Raw genomic sequence first — 22,468 nt, 5'->3', positions numbered from 1 at the left:
GTACTTTTTCTTCTTATCAGGAAGTAACCTGTTATAATGGTGAGGTTTCCTAGGGAGCTAAGACAGCCTACTCTCCAAACCACTGACATTTGCACACCTATTTTTGATAAGACAGGTGGATTGTGAAAATGAGGAACCAGCAATCTTATTACACATCTTTAGCAAATGTAGTTTAGTGATCCCAGGAAAAGAATCAAGGCTGCTTATACAAATGCCTGTACAATGGAGACGAGCTCCATGTGAACGGAAACAAAAACACAATGCTAGTGTTTAATACTGAAAATTATAAACTGGATTATTTCTGCAGTGCGGATGCTGCCCCAAAACCAGTGGCTTTATTTTGTGGATTTTGGATGTTACTGTACTTTGCTATATGGCTGACAAGAGCCAGCGTAATGTAGTGGTTTGAAACAGAAACCCACCAGGTAACCTTGAGAAAATCACACTCCCTCAGCCTCAGAAGGCAATGGCAAACCCCTCTGAACAAATCTTGCTAAGAAAATCCTGTAACAAGTTTGTTGTAACTAGTCCTCTGGGAGATCAGGATTCAATTCCCCATGACACCACAGAAATCCACCAGGTAACCTTGGGTAAATAACAGTCTCTCAGCCTCAGAGGATGGCAATGGCAAACCCCCCTCTGACGAAACTTACCAAGGAAACCCCATGATAGGGTTGCCAGAAACGACTTGAAGGCACACAACACACACACACTCACCCAAGTCTGGGGTGAGGAGGAGATGCTGGGGGGGGGGGCCTTCCAGCCGCATGGAGTGGCACTTTGCTTCTGGAGGAAGGGGCACCGTCCCCTCCACAGCCTTAAAGGCAACAGATCCCATCTGATCTTGGGAGCTAGGCAGGATCGGCTATGGGTAATACTTGGATGGGAGATGGCTACATTTCAGAGGAAGGAACTGGCAAAATCACCTGAGCACTCCTTGCTAAGAAAACTTTATGAAATTAATGGGATTGCCATAAGCTGACAGGCCACCTGAAGGCACACACACACACACAAACACACACACACAGCAGAACCAATGCACTGATGTTACCTCCATTTTTTGTAAAACAAAACCTTAAGTCAGAATGTTGTACACCTTTTCCCCAGTCAACATGTTGTTTAGAATGTTTTTTCCCCTTAAATGATGTAGTAGATAGCATTTTCGTTTGCTATGTCTTCTTCTGCCCTCTTTCATTGCCTCCCCCATCCCTATTCTTTAGCACAACCTGTGCAGTGGTGGCAATGACACAAAGCATGAAGAGCAGCAAGCAATATGAGAGATAGGAAGGAGCAGAGAAAAGCTGCCTGAAGCACACTACCTAGTGGTGCAGCATGCATCATGGCAAGGAAACTGAATGATGAGATGGAAAAAAGAGGAGTGGATTGGCAGAAGACAAAAGAGATAAGAAAGGGAATGGATGTGGATAGAGGGATTTAAAAAGATGAGCAGAGTAAGAGATAAGAAAGAAAGGTAGAAGGAAGAAAGAAATGTACAGACCTAGCACGAAGCATATGCTAACATGCAATACTACAGGGATGACAGAGGAAGGATACAGGACATCAGGGATGCACAGTGGCAATGGCATGGACACTGTTGTTATTGTGAAAGCAGACAGTAAAGTTACTAGCAGTCATCTCCCACACAGCCCCATGCCTTCAGCTTTTTTCCTTTAAAAACCAATCACAGCCAGATAATTAAAAACAGGATTTACAAATGAAGCTAACAGAAGACGCTTGACTGCAGCTGCAATATCACTGATTGCTAAAAACAGACACACACATATTATCAGATTACTAATTAGTACTGTGGAGTAGGCTTTAAAAAAGTTACATAATTAAAAATAACCACCACATTGTTTCAAGAACCTTTATACATCTTTTAATTAGATTAGCTTTACAAGCAACTTGAGAGCTCTTTCAGTAATGAACACTGTTTTTCAAAAGTTACATGACTTCATAGGAAATCTGCAAATGAATCCTGAAATTTCTTTGCCTGCTAGATAAAAGTCTTGTGTTTTACAGCTGGCTAATGTCATGAAATAAAGATAGCATTATGAAGCTTTATCTTTAACCAGGACTAAACACACATACAGGCATAAGACAGTTTAAAAATAGTCTGCAACAGGTAGGTTCCTGCTTGGTGATACCCAAGGCTGGAGACTTAACTGACACGAGCGGTTTTCTGAACAGTTGTTATAAGACCCAGTTCGGTGATCTTTTGTAAATAACAAATTAAGAGATTTAAGCACATATAAATCTCCCAGCAAGCACAAATGTAAGACATTGATACTTTGAACAGAGGGACAAACAAAAATGTAAAGGCTTATGTTGTGCATTTCTAACATATTAAACATAATACAAAAGCAGTTAAAAGTTAGAAATGGTGTTCTTTAGGCCTAAAACAGTGCATTGCACTGCAGACCAGACAGAAAAGAAGATTTACACTCCTTGGTCAGGCTTGCAGAGGCACTTACAGTAGAGATGTTTTCTTCTGATTTACCAGGATGAAGAGAAAAATCAAACTCTTAAAAGTTTTGACAGCTTCTTTTTGCAGGGGTGAGGGAAGGGACAAAAAAACCCCAAAAACTCTTGTCACAAGTTCCCCTATTATGCTATCACAATACTGAATTTCCCTCTTCTATCAGTTGTCACTAAACACACGCCTTTTTCATGTTTTACATGAATAGTAAGCTTATTTTTAATAAAAATTACTGAGCTTTCCATAGAAAAGGTCTCTAATAATACAAACTATACAGATGCTAAAATTGTCCAAGTTGTACATGCAGAAATATTTCTGTACACTCACATTGTTCTGCTTGAGTGAGGGAATTAAGGGACAGGTGATGGAACATTATGTAGGGAGGCTCATGTTTCTAAGGCTGGTAGAATTGAAGCTTCCCTTCAGGCGTTACTCTTGAGCACACACCCATCCCTTCCAAACAAGTATTTCAAAATGCTTGGATGAGGGAACTTTATTGCTTCTTCATCTTAAAGTAACTAATTATTTTCCCTTGTCAAAAACATCTCCATATTGATCAGAGGCCAATGTTAAACTTTCTCAGCAGTATGAAAACCTTTAGATTATTAAGGCTGTAGTGATGCACTTCAGTCTTAATGCACTGAATACAGCCTTGACATTATGTAAGATCAATTGGCTAAACTGCAAATGAGAAGGAATACTACTGCTTTAAGAGAACACATCATCTCTGTTTTTAAGTTGCATTGCCTTATAGTGGAAGAAAGTAACGTTTTTGTAAAAAGAGTCAAAACAGAGAACTCCCACCAAGGTAGTAGAAAGGGTGTTTGTTGGTATATCTAAAAGCCTAGAAAAGCCCTTGTATTAAAGGGATCTGATGGTACTTATGGGTATTGTCCACTTGATAATTCATCTATACAAGCCCCACTAAAAGCAGCAGGAGTTGCCCAAAAGCACAGCTGCATTCTTGAAATGAATTCTTGATTTTCACTTCTATCAAGTGACTTTCACAGATGAAATTCCCAATGGATTGTACCCATGGTTTTCAATAGCAAGGACAGTACGGATAGCGTCAAGTCCACTTAGTGCAAGCCAATCACTTAGAAAACCCAAATGAGACAAGATACAGAATGCTTGCTCTCTGCATTCAACATATAAAACCACAAATTTAACAAAGTAATTGACAGCGAGATAGGCATCTGTTTCAGTTTTTAAAAAGTTTCAGAGAACACAATACAGCAGCAATCTTTTTAAAATGTTCAAATTAGTGTAAGATATGAAAATAAAAACAATTGGGTTCAGATGGTAATTAAAGTGCTCCTTTTTGGATTTTAAATGAAAAGACAAAGTGATCATCAGTTACTGGCAATTCTTATTTAAATTAGGTTTTACATGGTAAGGTAACAGTGTGAATAGCAATTTAAAAAAAAAACCCCATATAAATGGTATTCTGTGGAATAATGTTTTGTTTTGCTTAATTTTGATCAGTTGAACCTGGTTATTCAAAATAATAAAATTAAAAAATTCAGATCTTTACCACTTTCCTTTTTTTAAAAAAAGAGGGAGATGAGTAACATTGAGCTGGATGACTGAATGGCAAAATATGAATGATCAAAATCTTCTATGTAGGGCACTTCATGTGTAAGCTGTTTCTTCTCAATGCTTATCTTCATATAAGCAGTCACAGAACTGAAGTCACAATCATGTAGTACAATGCTTCAGCAATTACAAAATCCATTTGATGCAACACTGAAACCTATTATTTATTTATTCCAAGTGTTGATTTGGCGTTGATTTTCCTTTATCTTATTATTCACATTCAAAAGTTATAGACAGTGCCAAGGACTGTTTGGGAGCAGGGAGAAGAGCCAAGGAATTGCTAGATCAAAGGCTTTATAGAAGGTCTTTCCCATTTGAATCAGAAGGTTTGTTGAGCTCAACCCTCACACCCTTTTCACCTGAAAAAAAAAGGGGGAGATTATTAAATAGGGAAAGATTACATTAAATGCATGTTCCAGGGCAATGGTTCCCAAACTTTGGTCCTCTGGATGTCTTGGACTTCAGCTCCCAGAATTCCTGTATGTTAGCCAAATTGCTTGGAGCCCAAAAAACTGGAGGATCAAAGTTTGGGAACCATTGTTTTAGGACTTCTAAATATGATACAACACATACTTTTGAGAGAATGAGGACACTTTTTATTTAAATTAAACACATGAATATTCTAGGGGTTAACAGAACAACATCTCAATATCTTCAAGATTTTAGATGCCCAGGGTAGTATCTTCTAAAACTGTCATTACCACCTTAATTGTTGCAACAGAAAACGTACATTAAATAAGGAATTTAGCAAAAGCCTCTTATGAAAGCCTTAATGCAGTTGAGCTTTTCTGTTGGCTGAACAGAAGATGCTATCTTGTCCAATTTCCTCTTATCCTTATTCCCCCCAATTGGTTAACTCTGATTTTTACCCTTACAAACTAGCTAATTTCTCAACTGGTGCTGTGATTTGACAAGAAGCTTAATGTGTATGAACATTAGATTTAAGAGTAATACCATTTTATGATCCAACTGAAAAGCCACAAAATATTTTGGAAGATTTCAAGTTCTCCAAAACTAATCAACCAAGAACCCTTTCTCCCTCTTTCTTTTCTCCTTCCCAGTACTTCTTGGGAGAGCCCCAGATACCATCTCAATTCATGGAACAGCCTAATCGGAACATCTAAAGCCTTTTTTGACTTTTCATTTTAAAACTCCAACCAGATACAGCCTCCTTGGCTTAAACCTCAACCACTCCCCCCACTGGGCTATGACATCTTATTTCATGAACAGGTCTGGAGAACTTGAAAGCTCGCACAGTACTTTGTGGCTTTTAGCTGACCTAATAAATTCTAAGTTTTTCTTTTGACTAACAAATTTGCTTTTAGTCTGAATGGTAAAAAGCAAATTTATTTATTTATTAATACCACAATTAAGAGAACAATATACTAAAACAGGAATGGTAAATGTAAATGGCTGTTTTCGTGGTTTCTGCTGCCACCAATGCTGAACTTCAACTCAACCTAACCCAACCCCTCAGTATTTCTAACCTTCAATAAGAGAAAGGAAGGAGACACTGCCATGCCAGCCTGTGGGGCGCCAGGCAACAGGAGAGCATTCTGCCACCTTCCTACATTACATAAAGTTGCTGGAGTTGCCTCTGGATTTCAGTGGCAACCATGGGAGCAGTGTGAACCTTGGGAGCAGCTATCAAATTATGTAACAACATCCAGATGGTTGGGAGCTAGAAGTGGCCCGCATGCTCAGGTCCTCTGGAAAGAACCTATTACAGCCTACTAAAACAAGGCTGGCTATGGTTACCCAATGGACTTTCTCATCGGCCACTCCTAACTTATGGAATGGCCTGTCAGAAGAGATCTGTCAAATTACGAATCTTGACAGGTTTAAAAAGGCAGTCAAGACAGATCTCTTCTGATGGCCACCACCTTCCCTGACTGACCATACTGCACCTATGTCCTAGAATTTAATATTGTGGATCACCCTTATCATACCCCATGAAGCCCTCTCACAAATGTTTTAATGGTTTTTAGATTTTAAAGATTTTAATGTTGTTATTATGTGAATTGTGTAATATGTAAGTTTATGGGTTGGGTTGGATAATGCGCAGTGGTGGTGAACCTATGGCACGCGTGCCAAGAGCCCTCTCTGTGGGCACACATGCTGTCACCCTAGCACAGAGTTTGCCACAGTTTATTACTAGAAAGCCAGAGGGACGTGGCACTTACCAATAAATAAGTGGGGTCTGGGTTGCAGTTTGGGCACTCGGTCTATAAAAGGTTCGCCATCACTGGATAAGGGGATAGAGGGGTTTAATTTTATGTTATTTATTATTTTATGAATATTATGTTATATGTTTTATATATGTAAGCCCCCTCGATCCACTGAGAGAGGCAGAGTATAAATTTTTATTATTATTGTTATAATGTTGGTTCTGTCAATGTGCACAGTGGAACCCTGCGGTCAATGCAGTGCATTCTGCACTTTCTCTATTATAACAGTAACTCATGGATGGGCGACTGTGGCCCACCAAATGTTGGTGGACTAGATCACCGCCAGCCAATACTAAAGGATCATGGAATTTAAAATTTGGCAACATCTGGAGGACCATAACTGCCCACCCCTCATCTAGCCCAATGGATTCTCAGATTTTGGAGAGGGTAGGTGCTACAGGAGATAGCATGGAGTGAAGAAGAAGCAGGTATGTAACTTGCAGGATTATTAAGGTAGTAATTTTATATAACAAAGATCAGTTGAAACCAATTTTTCATGTTTATCAAGTTATCTTAGATAAGTCTAATCCAGAAGTAGATAACATGCACTCAGTGGGCTGCTTGCAGTTCTACTTTTTTGTTTTTGTTTTTAGCTTTTAGTGGTGGTGGTATAGTATTTGTATTTTATTATATTTTAAAAGTCTTTTTTTAAATGCTATTCCCAACTTGTGGTTTTAATTTGTGTTTTTTAAATTAAAGTTAACTGTGTTTCAACTTTAGTATTAAGAGGTTTTTTTAAATTGTACTTTGTTATCAAATGATGTACACTATCTTCAGTCCCATGCTGAGAGAAAGGCAGGATAGAAATCAAATAATAAATAGGAATTTCTCTGCTATCCATTGATACTGCCATGGTGCCAAATTCTCGCATCCAAGGGAGAAAAAAAGAGGGTGGTGGTGGAGGCTGCCATTTTTCTTTAAAAACAAAATGCACAGAGCGTATCCCACTCTTTAAAAAGACAGGATTCTGCTGAATACATTTCCATTTTTAAAACAATGTACATGTACTAACCACACGATTTGTTCTTAAAGGAAAACACAGGTTTACTGTCACTATGCAACCAAGATATAATGATGCTGTGAGTGTTGTGGGACCTTGCCAGGTGAAATGCATCCCATTATCCATAGAAGTGTCTATCTTTGCAATAGTCCATTTGTAATACGTTTCTCATAACTCTCGTTTCCTTGGTTGACATGATTTGACTGTTAATGCTAAATAAAGGGTACATTTCAACAGACTTGTTCCTTAATTTGTTCTAGATCATATATTTCAACATATTGTTCTCTGACTGCACTAGGTTCTGGTGATAATAAGGGAACAAGAAAGAGCTTGAGCCATTGGGGTGAGTTACAAGATATAATGAAATTAAAGCTATCTGTATTTCACTGCTAAACATAGAAGATCATTTATTAAGTGCAGCTGTAATGGTCACTGTACTCAGCAGGTGCTGTTGAATGTTACATTCTTATGCGTGCATGGTAAGAAATAGTTTCTTCTATTAAGAAGAGAACAAAAGTGTGAACATAGGGAAATTAGTTACCTGTTAAGTATTTTTCTTTAGCACGGGCTCGTTCATCTGCATCAAAATACCACACTGTTATTGCGTACCTTTAAAAGAACGAGACAACGCAGGAATATACTATTAAACACAAAGTCACTGAAATATTTTTTCAGGGACATTTGACAAACGATTATGCCCAAACCACTTCTCATTCTGTATGCTGCTACCTTCTCCTACATGGTGCTAGTGGGCATCAGGGCTTCTGTAATGACCTCCCATGGCACTTCCAAAACCTCTCCCCCTGCAATAACATTTCTACCAGCTGGCCAGGCCAATAGCTCATATCTCAACAGTGTGGAAGTATGCCCAGGAAAAACATTTCAAAAGACAAAGAGTATAGTGCGCCCGTGCCACATGCAGATGCATTTTACGCGGTTTCCAGCTTATGCGGAAGCCACGCAGGGAGAACAATAGTGCATGTGCCTTTGGCACACACGTACTGTGCTGCCACATGCACGTGCCCCATTATTTCTTATGGGGCTCGAGCACATTATGCAGGGGGATCCGGAATGGATCTCCCATGTAAGGAGAAGGCCGACTGTATTTTACAATTTTTCCCTTGTAAGTAATATAGCTAACCAGAAGCATTTCTCAGCCAAGAACTGGCTAGTTTGCAAGAAGTTCTATAAATGACTGATAAATTACTAGTTTGCAGAATGAGTCTCTTGTTGATAATATATCATGAGTCCACAACCTTTTTAGCTCCATGTGCAGATTTTCAAAGATTCAAAAGTCTTGTGGGGAAAATTCCAAAATGACTGTCACAGGACTATGTGGCTAATGAGATTTAGTAAATCAAAAAAGGATCATCATGATTGTGCATGATTTTTATGAGATCCTCTTCAAGCCACCATTAAAGCATAAATGATTTTTTAAAATGGACTTTAAAGATCACAGATCTGGTATTGGCCAGCACTGCCATGATACAAAACGTATTTACATTAAATGCCAATAGAAACATTACAAAAAACATGTGCATGAGCTCATGTAAAAACATTTGCAAGTTCAAGATAGTTTGTTTTACCAGATCCAGCTATAACATACAGACCCCCGCAGGAGTACCACTATACCTGTCGAATGAGAGGATAATAGACTCAGTGAAGTGGAACTCATGGTTTTACTCATTAGGAGACACTTATCATTATAGGCAAGACTGACCAGAGCCTAACCGAAAATAAAATGAATAGAAGATCCTAATAAAGCCAGTCCAACTGGAAGGGTAGACTGAGGAAATGTAATGTTACATGTAGGACTGTGTATGTACATGCTATAAGCAAAGCAAATGACACCACTATTCACATGAACAGAATACGATCCGATAACAAATTTTAACATTTGTTCCGTATCAAAACAATTACCTGTCAACACTGAGAACCAATTATTCAGAAAATTGGACATTTCTAATCTGCTGTAGTAATAAATGTGTCAAGTGTCTTATCATTAGTCCCAAACTGGAGTAGATCTATTAATCAGTTATTTACTTATGTGTTGATTTCATGTGATCTATCCTAGAAGACTCAAGCTAGATTCTTATATTTACAATCAAGCACTAGATTGTAAGCACTGATTTCAAGAGTCACATAAGACATTATTTTCTTTACTAGCACCCACATGCACATATACAGGATTTTTTTAAAAGCCAGTTCATTTTTTTAAAGCTGTGGTTAACCAAAAATGTGTTCACAATGGTTTCAAATACAGCTTCCAATGCATACACTAAGGAAATTCACATTAGCAATAACAAGATCTTAAACATTCAAGTATTTTATTCCCCCTTTCAATCTTACAAAATCAAAGCCAAACATGTATGCCAACATTTCCATATTTAGTGACTTGCCTCCCTGATCAATCCCTTCATCTTCATTCACTGTATATACTGAATTTAAATGTTTTTGACATGAAACACTAAGTGTGCTGGGATTCAATTGTCCTGAGGCAAAAACAAGTTACAACAACACATAGTAACATGAACTTACTTTTCCTAGTTTGATATATCTAATACAGTGAGTAAAAAAAATGGCTTTTATTGGTTTATAACTAACTCCAGTGCAGCATGATGCTGATCAATCTAAGTTTGCCCTCCCACTCCCAAGGCTGGATAAGCATAAGTTATACATTCTGAATAAGCAGGGGAACTATTGAGGCCTTGTTTACTCATTACTTTCCAAAGAAGAATTAATCTATTTTTGTAAAAAAAAAATTACAGGACAGCATTGACAGGTTTTTAGTTCCCACCTATTTTGTAAATGTACAAGTCTACATGCAAACATTCATTCATCTTACCGTGTAGCAAATGCAGGCTGCACTTCATGAGGGTTGCGGCGGTCAGACCAGAAAAACAGCAGTCTATCAAATTTAGGTTCAATGTCAGCAAACTGGGCTTTGCCTTCTGGAAATATTCGAAGAATACCTCCACTTACCTTTAAAAACAAGAACAGCACTTCACATTAACAGTTGCTATAAACAGTTTTAAGGAATTAACAGCACTACAAACAGCTTCCCTTAATCTAAGAACTTCTAGGTTAACTAAAAAGCAGCCAATAAGCTTTCCTTTTTATAAAGATTGAAAGAAGAACAACCATAGGTAAAATAATCTGTGTTGAAAGTTCTTTTACTGGCTCTTACAAAATTAGTTAGTAAGGACAGAAGTTATTATTACAACATTTATTTTTCTCACATTTTTGCAGGATATTTTAACAGCTGTGTTTTAATGCATGTTTACTGATTCAATACTCATAATATGAATTTCTGAAATATCAAAAACATGTGTTTTTTTTAAAGAAGCAAAAGGTCTAGGTAGTGATGATGGGGTTTAAGTTGTTCATGCATATACATTTTAATCAAAATATCTGCACTAACATTATTAACTAGCAAGTAAAACTGCACAAACAGTTCAAAAATCTGACAGTTCTACTGTGTAACTTATATTTGTTGTGTGACAAGTAACTGTAGTATTTTCACTTCCCTTTCTTAGTAACCTCATAATCTTTAGGATTAAAATTTAGAAGGACAGTTTGCTTATATATAACTGTGGTTCTTTGAATGGTCATTCATGAGCTGACAGATATGGCTTGTTCTGCATTTGTGCAGAGCCTACTGGAAATTTCTAGAGCTCAGCAAAATAACTGTGCCTTGTCCACAGTGTGTATGCTCTTTTCCTCAGTTCCCATTCATTGCCTACTTTTACCATATGCTTCAGCACATAATAAAAATATGAATGAAGAGAGACAGATGACAGTATTATGGAGATGAGCAGAGACTGCGTGAGCTCACAGACTACCATTCCAAGAACCAAGTTACAGGTAAGTAACCTGTCCTTCCTAATGGTTTCGGTGATCCACACATATGAGTGAACAGCAAAGTGATCTGATCTGGAGTAGGGTGGTTGTTACTAGCATACAGATGAAGAAATAAATTTCTCAAATGTAGCCTCTCTGTGGTCCCTGACATCGAGACTGCAAGACTTAATGAATATGAAGGGTTGTGTCTGAGTTGCTGTTTTACAAATGTCTACCAGTGGAACATTAGAAAGAAGCATTATAGATGCAGCCATACCTCTTGCATAATTGCTCCTGACTGAAGAAGGCAGTGGGTTCTTTGGCTATTACACATGCTAATGTTGGTGATAGCCCAATTTGAAATACATTGGGGAAGAGGGAGGTACCCATTTCTGAGGGCTTCAATACTATATAAAGAACCCGTTGGAGGACTAGAAACTCTTTGTCCTATTTACACAAAATGAGACAACCTTCTGCACATCTAAAGAATCCCATACCAATTCAATGGATTTGGGGAGATTGTGAAAGAAAACTGGCAATACTACTTCCTGAGACAAGTGAAACTGAGACAGTACTTAAGGCAGGAAAATGATAGGTCATAAAAACACCAGGCCAAAATGGGGGAAGAGAGTGTTGCAATGGAAAGCTGTCAACTCACTTGCTCTTCTAGCTGACATGATCGTCACTAAGATGGTAGTTTTCAGAGTGTAAAGCAGAAGTTGCAATGGGTTTAAAGGGCTTCCCCATTAGACCTGTGAGGAAACCTTGGAAGATCAACATTGGCACTAAAGATGGACAGGGTGGACAGAGATCACCATAATTCTTGAGGAAAACCTTCACTTGTGGATGGGTGCACCATGAACTGTTCTTCTGATTGTAAGAAAAAGAGCTGTGATTGCTTCCAGGCAGACGTTGATAGAAGAGAGGCTCAATCTTTTTTTTAAATTATTATTATTAAAGTTGCTAGAAACTAAGACTATCCTCCATTTTCATATCTGAAACATGAGAGTTCTGAGTATCCAGAAACCTCAGAAATGCTCTCCACTTATACAAGCATGATTTTCTTGTGGGTCATTTTTAGATGCCACAAGAATGTCAATCACTTCTTTGAATTTTTCTTTTCTAGTCAAATTCTCTATGTGGTGTCTGAAAATCTGAGTGACACACTTTCTCATCATTCTGCATAAAGTCTGGATGAGATGGGAGGCCGCAACAGCATCCTCAAGCCAACCACAGTAGTGATGTGAGCTGCAGCACTGGTGATTAAAACACAATGGGCTCATTTCACTACGATCCACATTCCCAAGGGAAATGGGGAAAGTGCATGGGGACATTTTCATTTCAGTATTAAGGACCTCTGCCACTCTTGAGCAGTTGTTCTGAGTAAAGCAGAAGGTCCTCTGAGCAAGTCAAGAAGTCCTCTAAAGGAGACAGGATTCCTGCCTCTAACTTGGGCACTTGGTGAAAGCAATAATCATCATCTTCAGATTCAATATGCTTTGACATAGGCACACTTGTCTTGATGAGTTTGGAGTTAAAAATCATGGTTAAAGAAGATTAGCACTATTCCACAGACACAGCTATCGGTGGATTTGAAAGATGTGTAGAATGTGGTGGTGAATTAGCATCCAATGGTGTAGGTCTCGTGAGAGACTCCTGAGGAGTAAATATCAGGGGTAAACTGTGCACTGTTGGAGGTGAGTGCAACACTGGGATTGATAAGGACAAAACTGCCACCAAAATCACTGCTGTTGAACCCAAAGGTTGTGCAAGAGGCAGACAGTTCTTAATCAGTCGTTTCAAGACTGTGGCCAAAGGGGGTTGACAATTCCATTGTGGGCTTGGCAGAGGATAGGGAGTTTGCATACGTTCTTCATAACATTGCTAGCACGGTGATGATAAGCATTATGCTGTGTAGGGAAATGTCCAAAGGGAACCCACTATATCTGAAACGTGACAGGTGGATGGGAAAAGGGTTCTGAGATGGAGAGTGCCAGAAATGATGCTAGTATGACCACTCAGATCCATAGTTAGACAACAAAAGTCAAAATCAAGGACAAGGGACGTCATCTCCAAGACTCTGATCAGCACCTAGATAGGATGAACCAACAGGGACCCTGATGGCAAGGGAGAGGATCACAAACTACACAAGTTCAGTGGGAAAAGTTACAGTGAACAGTCTTGAGAAGTCAGTGCTGGGGGGGAAGAGTCAAAGATCTCCCCCTATACTATATGGCTATGAATTGGACACTGTCTAGAGAAGCCCAGAGATTTGTGAACTCTTTCTAACAGGGGATCAACCACTGTTAACTCTGTACATTACAGGATGACAAACAGGCAAAAGCCAAAATACTGGGAGGAATTTATTACAGCCCTTAAAGACCAGGTTGACGGTGACCTTCCAGAGGCCATTCTCTGCAGTTGCTCCCAACTTATGGAATGCTCTGCCGGATGAGATCCGTCAAATTACTGATCTAGAGAGCTTTAAAAAGGCCATTAAGACGGATCTCTTCCAGCAAGCCTTCCCGGAATAAAATGCTCGGCCACAAATAAGACTTTCCATCCAGTGAACTCTGCCCATGATGATTTTTATTTAGCGTAGTCAGTTTTAATATGTAGTTTTTAATCTTACGTTGTTTAATCTTGTTTTAAGGGGGGCATTATGTATATATGGATGTATTTTAACCTGTTGTACGCCGCTTTGATTGCCTGGCAAAAAGCGGGATAGAAATAAAATTATTATTATTATTATTATTATTATTATTATTATTATTATTATTATTATTGAGGAAGAATGAAGGAAACACTACTGGAGACATTCCTGACATACTGATAATAATGCAGCAGATGAAAAGTAACTAAGGGTAATAATAAGATTATAGACACATCATCAAAATGTGCTTGGCATAAATTAAGAATTTTCTGAGAATCTCTGCACAGGTGCAGAACAACCTATATGTGTGACTCACTGAAAACAGAAAGAAGAAACCAAGGTTAAAACAAAGAAATGTCAAATTAATAGGCTTAAAATTCAATTCTGACTTTCTTCCCCTGTAGAAAACAATAGTGAAAATGATCTATACAATATATGTTTGACTACAGCAGTTGGAAGCGATTTGTTTGAAAGTGCCCTATAATTTAAACATTGAACCAAGAATATTTTTCCACATGGACACATGAGCCACTTCACAACTTTTATGGCACGAGAGGTACATGGATTTTTATTATTATAAAATGTAATCTGAGATTCAAATATTTACTAGAAGTGCATAAAAAGACTGCAGCGAAGTGAGTGAGATCTGCATGTCTTTATATTAACATAATACTTGAGTAAATATATATTTGGATCCTAGATAAAAAACATAAACAGGAAGTCTGCAATCCAAACACTACAATGAGATCCTGTGGAGACCAACAATTTGCTATGAGCTCGTAGTATGTGTTTACCATATATTTTCAAAAGAGTCTCTTCAGAAGGCATGAAAGAAACTGTATACATTATTCTTTAGTAACTAAACATATATTTATTTGAATGACTTCAAAAATCATTGTCTGATCAAGCATGCAAAACCCTCTCTGAAGCAGAAATTACCTTGGCATCCCAATCTTTATTAAGGTAATATATACATGTGACACATCTTCCATCTCCATTTGGATTATCAACATGGCGCACGTATCCTGTCCCATTGCCTGGATAGCAAGCCACCATTGCCTGCAATCAAAAGATCAAGACACATGAAAATAAAGTGACTTTTCCTCTCCATCTCTGAAAGGAAGTTTCTAAATCCCTACCTATCTTTACTACAATGATTTTTTTAATCTGTTTTGAAAAATTAGAAGATGGAAAAGCTGATAAACACCAGGATGGCGAGAAAGTACAGTGACAAAAAAGAGTGGGAAGGATGGAAAAGGGAGAGCAGGCAGGTGAGGGAACAAAGCTAGCATAGGTCATATAAGTAGCAAGGTGGAGAGCAAACCAACATGAACGCTCAGGGGTATTGGAAATAAGATATTGGGGTGATGATGGGAAGAGTGGGGAAAACTCAGGCAAATCTGGGTACTTAAGCATCAACATACTGTAGCTTCTGCAAAAGTAAGTACCACCTCACTAACGAAGCATCAATACATGTACAGATAGGGGTGAATCACTAGATATTTTTATTTGGACTTCCAAAAATTCCTAACTAAGAGCAATTTGATAATCATGGGATAAAATGAGCAGTCTTTTTGTGGACTGAAAACCAGTTAAAGAACATGAAGCAGAGAATAGGAATAAATGATAATTTCTCACAATGGGATATGGTTTTCCCAGGGATCTGTACTTGGACTGGTGTTTTAAGATGACCCAGAGTTAGGAGTGAATAGTTGTCAAGTTGCTATATGATACAAATTAATTAGAATGGTGTGGATAAAATATATCGTGGCTGTGAAATTCACCAAGTAATTATACTTGTGACTTAGTGTCACAAGATGTAATGACAGATGCTAACTTGGACAGATTTTAAGGGGATTAGATAAATTCATGGGGGTTGGGACTCCCAAATCATTGATCAGTCCCCAAAAAAAAAAAAAAAAAAAAAAAAATCCACTTGCCAGATTTGTCATCTACTCTCTCAATCTTGTGCAAAAAACCAAAAAACCCAAAAACCAATAAAAGTCAATAAAAGCAAACGCCTTTCTGAAAGATTTCCCACATCTCTGACCCAGGTGCTGGAGACACATAGGGGTTGTCAGGGAGCGGGGGGTACTCCTTCCAGTTCCACTAATAAAAGCACTTCAATTCACTCAGTAGACTATTGGATCCTGGCTCAAAAAAGTCAATGATAAAAACAACCAATAAGCAAAAAATAAAATTGCATGTCAAGCCCCAAACCTACAACTAAAATTCAGGGAATGCCTATGAAAACAAATGTGTCTTCAGACCTGTACGGGGTTTGTTAACCCTACAGATTGAGGCAGATAACAAACAAAATAAAATACAACATTTATCAGTTTAAAACATATACACCAGTTAAAACACAGTTTAAAAGAACATACAAGACTAATAAATATTAAAACTATCAATCCATTGGCGCGTTACAGAGCTCCAAAAAGTGGCGCTCTGCCTGCGCCATCATTAGCTGTGCCGAGAAGCCCCAGCGGCCAAACTGCGAGGCTTCCTGGCACAGCTAAAAAGAAGTACCAAAACGGTGCTTCTTCTTGCGTCGCGGAAATGACGCGACGAGGTGCCAATGGCGCACTCGACGCGTCATTTTCACGACGCTACATGTGGACGCTAAGCGTCTGGCACGTAAAAATGGCTGTGCCCGTGTATTGTATAGGGCGCGGCCATTTTTACGCCCCCGTCACGTGCTAGAGGTGAGGCCGGTATGGACGCTAGGTCCTCGACCAACCCCTACTACGTGATGGGGGCGCCACAAAGGCCCGTGCGGAACGGGCCATAGGTTAAAATGCATAATTTAAATTCATTATTTAAAAATCATCTGGATAGGCCTGCTGGAAGGGAAAGGTCTTTAATGCTGTTTTAAATTCAGACATATTTAGCTATCAAATCTCTTCCAACAGGTTCTTCCAGTCTAAGGGCGGCTGAAGAAAAAGTCTTCTGGGTGACAGTTGCCAACCTAGTCCTGGCTGACTGGAGTAAGTGTTTCTCAGGAGGCCTGTATTATAGGGGAGGAGGAAGTGATCCGATAGGTACCTTGACCCAAACCATCTAGGGCTTAGGTAATACCCAACACTTTGTAGCCAGAAACTAATTGCCAGCCAGTACAGTGATTTTAATATTGATGTAATGTGATCACTTCTAGATGTAGGTAAAGGTAACAATTTCCCATTTGACATGATTGTCAAGTCATGTCCGACTTTAGGGGGCCATGCTACATAATCCGCCCCGCACTCTCAGAATATTGGGGAAGAATCTGCTGGAATTAAGAACAACCAGACTAGCTTCAACTTCCCTAAGAGCTTTCACTGCAGCCACTTCTAGTTTATGTAACAGCCTCCCGGAAGAGATCCTCCTCACTACCTCCTTGGAGACGTTTAAGAGAGAAGTTAAGATGGATCTCTTCCAGCAAGCATACCCACCCGACTCTGTATGAAATACATTAGGATTGGAATACCTCTATTCCCACTGTCACTTCGATAGTGTGTTTAATTGTTAAAACAGTTAAACTGTTAAATGTTTATATATTTTATTGATGAGCTTTGTAGTTGTATACTTATATTAGATTGTAATCCTGCCTCGATCCACCTGGAAGAGGCGGGAAAATATTATTATTGTTGTTGTTGTTATTATTACGCTCATCTCTGCTACTAAACCAAGGGAGCCAGTACTGTAAAAGACAACCCTGTGGTCATGTGGCAAGCACAACTAAATGCTGAAATGAATAGATAGTTGTTACCTTCCCACCAAAGTGGTACCTCTTTATCTACTTGCACTTTTGCTCTCATAAAAGAGAGCTGACATCTGGTGTTCCACAGGGCGCCATTCTATCCCCCACGCTGTTTAACATTTACATGAAGCCGCTGGGAGAGATCATCCGGAAGCATGGAGCACGGTGTTATCAGTATGCCGATGACACCCAGATCTATCTCTCCATGTCACCGACTGATACAGTGACTAAGGATGGCACCTCCCCTCTGGATCCCTGCCTGGGGTCAGTAATGGGCTGGATGAGGGAAAACAAATTCAAGCTGAATCCAGAGAAAACAGAGGTACTTGTGATAGGTACTGCAAGTCCAGACAGGGAAATTTGCCACCCTATCCTTGATGGGGTTATGCTTCCCCTAAAGGATAAAGCTCACAGTTTGGGAGTACTCCTGGATTCATCTCTACAATTGTCATCTCAAGTAGATGCGATGGCCAAGAGTGCTTGGTACCAGCTTCGGCTGATACACCAACTGCGCCCGTGTCTGGACAGAAAGGACCTTGAAACTATAGTACATGCACTGGTAACCTCTCGCTTGGATTTCTGTAATGCGCTCTACATGGGGCTACCTTTGTACCAGGTTCGGAAGCTACAGCTAGTTCAGAATGCAGCAGCCAGATTGATCACAGGTACTCCGAGATCGGACCACATAATAAATAATAATAAATAATAATAAAAATTTTATTTGTATACCGCCCTTCCAAAGATCAGGGCGGTGAACAGCATAAAATCAAACAATACCACAAATTACATAACATCAAATACAATCAATATACGAATACATCAATAAAAACAGATTAAAAAACCCCGTTAGCCAACCTTCTTGCCAACAAGGAGGAAGGGAGGCCAGCTGGAACTTCAATCGGGGAATGCAGCATGGAATAAGAAGGTTTTTAAGTCCCTTCTGAATTGAGCCAGGGAGGTGGCCGAGCGGAGCTCTGTGGGCAGCGTGTTCCATAGGGCCGGGGCGGCGATGGAATATGTCTTTCTCGTTGTAGAGGTCAGCCTAGCCCCTGGGACCCTAAGTAGTTGCTGCCCAGAAGTTCTGAGGGTGCGGGGCGGAATGTATGGGGAGAGGCGGTCCTTCAGGTATCCTGGGCCCAAGCCATTTAGGGCTTTATAGGTAATCACCAACACCTTATACTGTGCCCGGAAGCGAATAGGCAGCCAATGCAGGTCTTTTACCACCGGTGTAATATGGCTGGCCCTGGAAGTACCAGTGATCAGCCTGGCTGCCATATTCTGTATCATCTGTAGCTTCCGGGTTTGGTATAAGGGTTGCCCCATGTAGAGTGCATTGCAGAAATCCAGTCTCGAGGTTACCAGAGCATGTACCACAGATTCAAGGTCCCTCTGGGCCAGGTATGGGTGCAGCTGGCGAATAAGCCGAAGCTGATAACAGGTGCTCTTGACCGTCGCATTCACCTGAGCTGTCAGGTGAAGCGACGAGTCAAGAAGCACCCCCAGACTGCGCACGGAGTCCTTCACAGGAAGCGTGATCCCGTTCAGGACAGGTGGAACCACCGCCATTCCTGGACCAGGGGAACCTATCACAAGTACCTCCGTTTTCTCTGGATTCAGTCTGAGTCGGTTTTCCCTCATCCAGCCCATTACTGACTCCAGACAGGCCATGAGAGGAGAGACGCCATCCTTAGTCACTGCATCAGTCAGAGACATAGAGAAAATTATTTGGGTGTCATCAGCGTACTGATAACCCCGCGCCCCATGTCTCCGGATGATCTCTCCCAGCGGTTTCATGTAAATGTTAAAAAGCATGGGAGACAGAATGGCTCCTTGAGGGACCCCAGTTATGAGGGCCCTCTTATCGGAGCACACGTCTCCCAGCTGCACCATCTGGAACCTCCCAGAGAGGTAGGACCGGAACCACTGGAGCGCAGTGCCCCCGATTCCCACCTCTGCCAGGCGCTCCAGAAGGATACCATGGTCTATGGTATCGAAAGCCGCTGAGATGTCCAAGAGCACCAACAGGGACACGCTTCCCCTGTCGATGCCCAGACGGAGATCATCGACCAAGGCGACCATGGCCGTCTCGACCCCGTAACCCACCCGAAAGCCAGTTTGAAATGGGTCCAGATAATCCGTTTCATCCAAGATCGATCGAAGCTGGATTGCAACCGCCCTCTCGATCACCTTCCCCAAGAATGGTAGCAGCGAGACTGGCTGATAACTACTATGTAACAGGGGGTCGAGGGAGGGCTTTTTTAGTAAAGGTTTTACAATGGCCAATTTTAAATCAGATGGAAATTGTCCCTCCCTCAAGGATGTATTAATAATCCGGCGTAACAACCCCGTTACTGCCGGTCCCCCCTGAGCCGCTAACCATGAGGGACAGGGATCGAGAGAGCAGGTTGTCTTCCGAACACTTCCAAGGATCTTGTCCACATCATCGGTACTTACCAACTCAAACTGATCCAGTTTAATGGAGTCCACAGAGGCTCTGGACGCCTCTACCCTAGGTTCTGTTCTAATGTCGGCGTTAAGACCTTCGCTTATCCGAGAGGTTTTATCCGCGAAGAAGTTATTAAATTGGTCACAGCAGGCCTTAAAAGGTTCAAGGATCTGGTTCAGGGCAGGAGGGAGCTGAGTTAGCTCCCTGACTACCCTGAACAACTCTGCCGGACGCGACTCCGCGGACGCGACACGAGCACCATAGAATGAGTTCATAGCTGCTCGTATCGCCTCTCCATAGTCCTTTAACAGTTGGTCTAGGAGAGCCTTGTCGTCTAAGCGAAGGTGTTTCCGCCAACGGTACTCTAGCCGTCGCAGTTCCCGCTTCCTTGCCCGGAGATCTTCCGTATACCAGGGCTTACGCTTGGAAGCGGGTCTGAGAGGGCGCTTGGGAGCGATACTGTGTATAGCCCTAGAGAGACCGGTATTCCAAATACCAGTCAGGGCATCAACAGAGTCGCCGTCACTTCCAACCATGTGTCCCTCTAGAGCTTCCTGGAACCTCTTGGTTCCAGGAAGATTTTAATATAACACCTATATTAAAATCTCTCCACTGGCTGCCTATTAGCTTCCGGGTGCAATACAAAGTGTTGGTCGTTACCTATAAAGCCCTACATGGCTTGGGCCCGAGTTACTTGAGGGAGCGCCTCTCCCTACATAATCCGCCCCGCACCCTCAGAACAACGGGGAAATTTTTTACTTGATTGCCCCAAGGAAAAACTACCAGCAACTCACTGGAGGGCTTATACAGTGACAGCCCCTACCCTCTGGAACGCACTCCCAGAAAAGATCCGACTCTGTTCTATATTGGAAGCCTTTAAGAATGCATTAAAAACCCACCTCTTTCAAGTAGCGTATCCTCCCGATTCTGTTTAGATTAAGGAGTCCCCCCCCCCCCTCATAACTGATGGTTTTAAGGATCTGTATATGGTTCAGGTTTTTAGGAAATTGTATGAAATTGTGATTGTAATTACTGAGCCATTTTATTGTTTTGTACTGTGACATATGTCACATGCTTACTATGTTGTGAACCACTTTGATCTACAGGAAAGGCGGTATATAAATAAAGTTTTTATAATTATTTATTATTATTTTACATGCTTTTGAACTGCTAGGTAGGGACTAATGATGGGAGCGCACTTCATCACGTGTGCTTGGGTCTCAAACTCCCAATCTGCAGATGACCTTGTGGTCGTCAAAGTTTGCGTCTTAACTGCTAAACCACTATATCTCCTCAATATTAAAATCCCTCCTAGATGTAATAGAAACCAATCTGGCAGCCATGTTTTGAACTAAGGGCTTTTATCACATGCAGATTTTAAGCCGCAATTTCCACAGGAAGGAAGTGGTATAGGCAATATTGATCCCTTGATGCCACTTCCCTCCCATAGCTGCCCAGTCCTTGACCTGTGTCTTTTCATTCACAGGAGAAACCCATGAGTAAAATGCCAACTGCACTCTGCTGTGGGTGCAAAAAGCTATTCCCACAGCAGTAGTGCAATTGGCAGTCACATGGTCTCACTGTCCCCTCCTCCCTCTCCCTTTAAAATTTTCCAACATTTTTGGCACTATTTCGAAGCTCTGCAGCCCCAGTCCAGTCAATTTTTGAAACTTTGGGGCTCTGGCACTCCAAAATAGCAGGCAATTTTTTTAAAAAATGAAAGGCATGCCAGGCAAGGCATGTGAGGGAAGGAAGAATTAAGGAGGCAAAGAGGAACAGAGCACAATGTCAGCAGCAGCCCCAGTCATGCTAAAGGAAGACATGCAGTGGTGGCTGCTCCTATACTGCTATTTTACCATTTATTTGCAAGTTGTGGAACTAGAGCACGAAAGAGGTTGGTGTGATAAACAAAACAACAGCCTAATGAATGAGGGTGTATGGAAATGACATCTATCGAGCGGAAGCCATAATGATTCAGCATAAAATAGTAACCTGAAAAACCGAAGCATCACATATACACAATATAGTTAAAAGTAAAATTGTAATCCTATGCTCGTTTTCCTAGGAATAAGCTCCACTGAACTTATGGGGCGTCTGAGTACTCATGGGCCGGACTGCAGAGATTACTATATCAGAAATGCAATAGAAGAACTTCAGCATCGTGCTATAATTGTATTCTACATTAAACCATAGGTTCTGAACAAAACAAAAACTTGCAAGAAAGGGCAAGTTACAAGGCTAATATCTTTGGCAATATGAAAGAAAAACAAGAAAGTAAAATAATTCATCAACTTACCACTGGCACATCCAGTGTGTGTATAGTGGGTTTACAAGGGCTACATGCTCTGTATTGGAGGCCTCTTCTCTTAGCCTATCCAATGAAAGAAAGTAAGAGCAGGCTGGAGCACACAAAGCTTAAGTAGGGTCGCAGACCTGAGAGCTCCTTTTTGCTGCTGCTTCTTCCCCACTGCTGCGTGCTCTAGTTCC

General features: G+C 40.6%; 1 protein-coding gene across 2 annotated transcripts in view; it reads right to left on the bottom strand.

Moving 5' to 3' along the window:
• Nucleotides 1-1,853: 1,853 nt before the first annotated feature.
• EGLN1 (egl-9 family hypoxia inducible factor 1) overlaps nucleotides 1,854-22,468 on the bottom strand; it is a 44,353-nt gene continuing 23,738 nt past the window's right edge. Inside the window, exons 2-5 of one of the 2 annotated variants that reach the window (XM_089529930.1) lie at nucleotides 14,736-14,855; nucleotides 10,149-10,285; nucleotides 7,845-7,912; nucleotides 1,854-4,434 (exon numbers count right to left, since the gene is read on the bottom strand). In XM_089529930.1, coding sequence (XP_089386056.1) covers nucleotides 4,370-4,434; nucleotides 7,845-7,912; nucleotides 10,149-10,285; nucleotides 14,736-14,855 — 390 coding nt within the window. In that variant the 3' untranslated portion in view covers nucleotides 1,854-4,369. The remainder of the gene's footprint in view (nucleotides 4,435-7,844; nucleotides 7,913-10,148; nucleotides 10,286-14,735; nucleotides 14,856-22,468) is intronic. The other variant, XM_089529931.1, reaches the window with a different exon arrangement.

Source organism: Sceloporus occidentalis, unplaced genomic scaffold (genome assembly GCF_023333645.1).
Source record: "Sceloporus occidentalis isolate IW3139 unplaced genomic scaffold, rSceOcc1.0.p SCAF_6, whole genome shotgun sequence".
Classification (NCBI taxonomy): Eukaryota; Metazoa; Chordata; class Lepidosauria; order Squamata; family Phrynosomatidae; genus Sceloporus; species Sceloporus occidentalis.
Note: the sequence above shows the minus strand (reverse complement) of the source record. Positions and strands in the feature narration are given on the sequence as shown.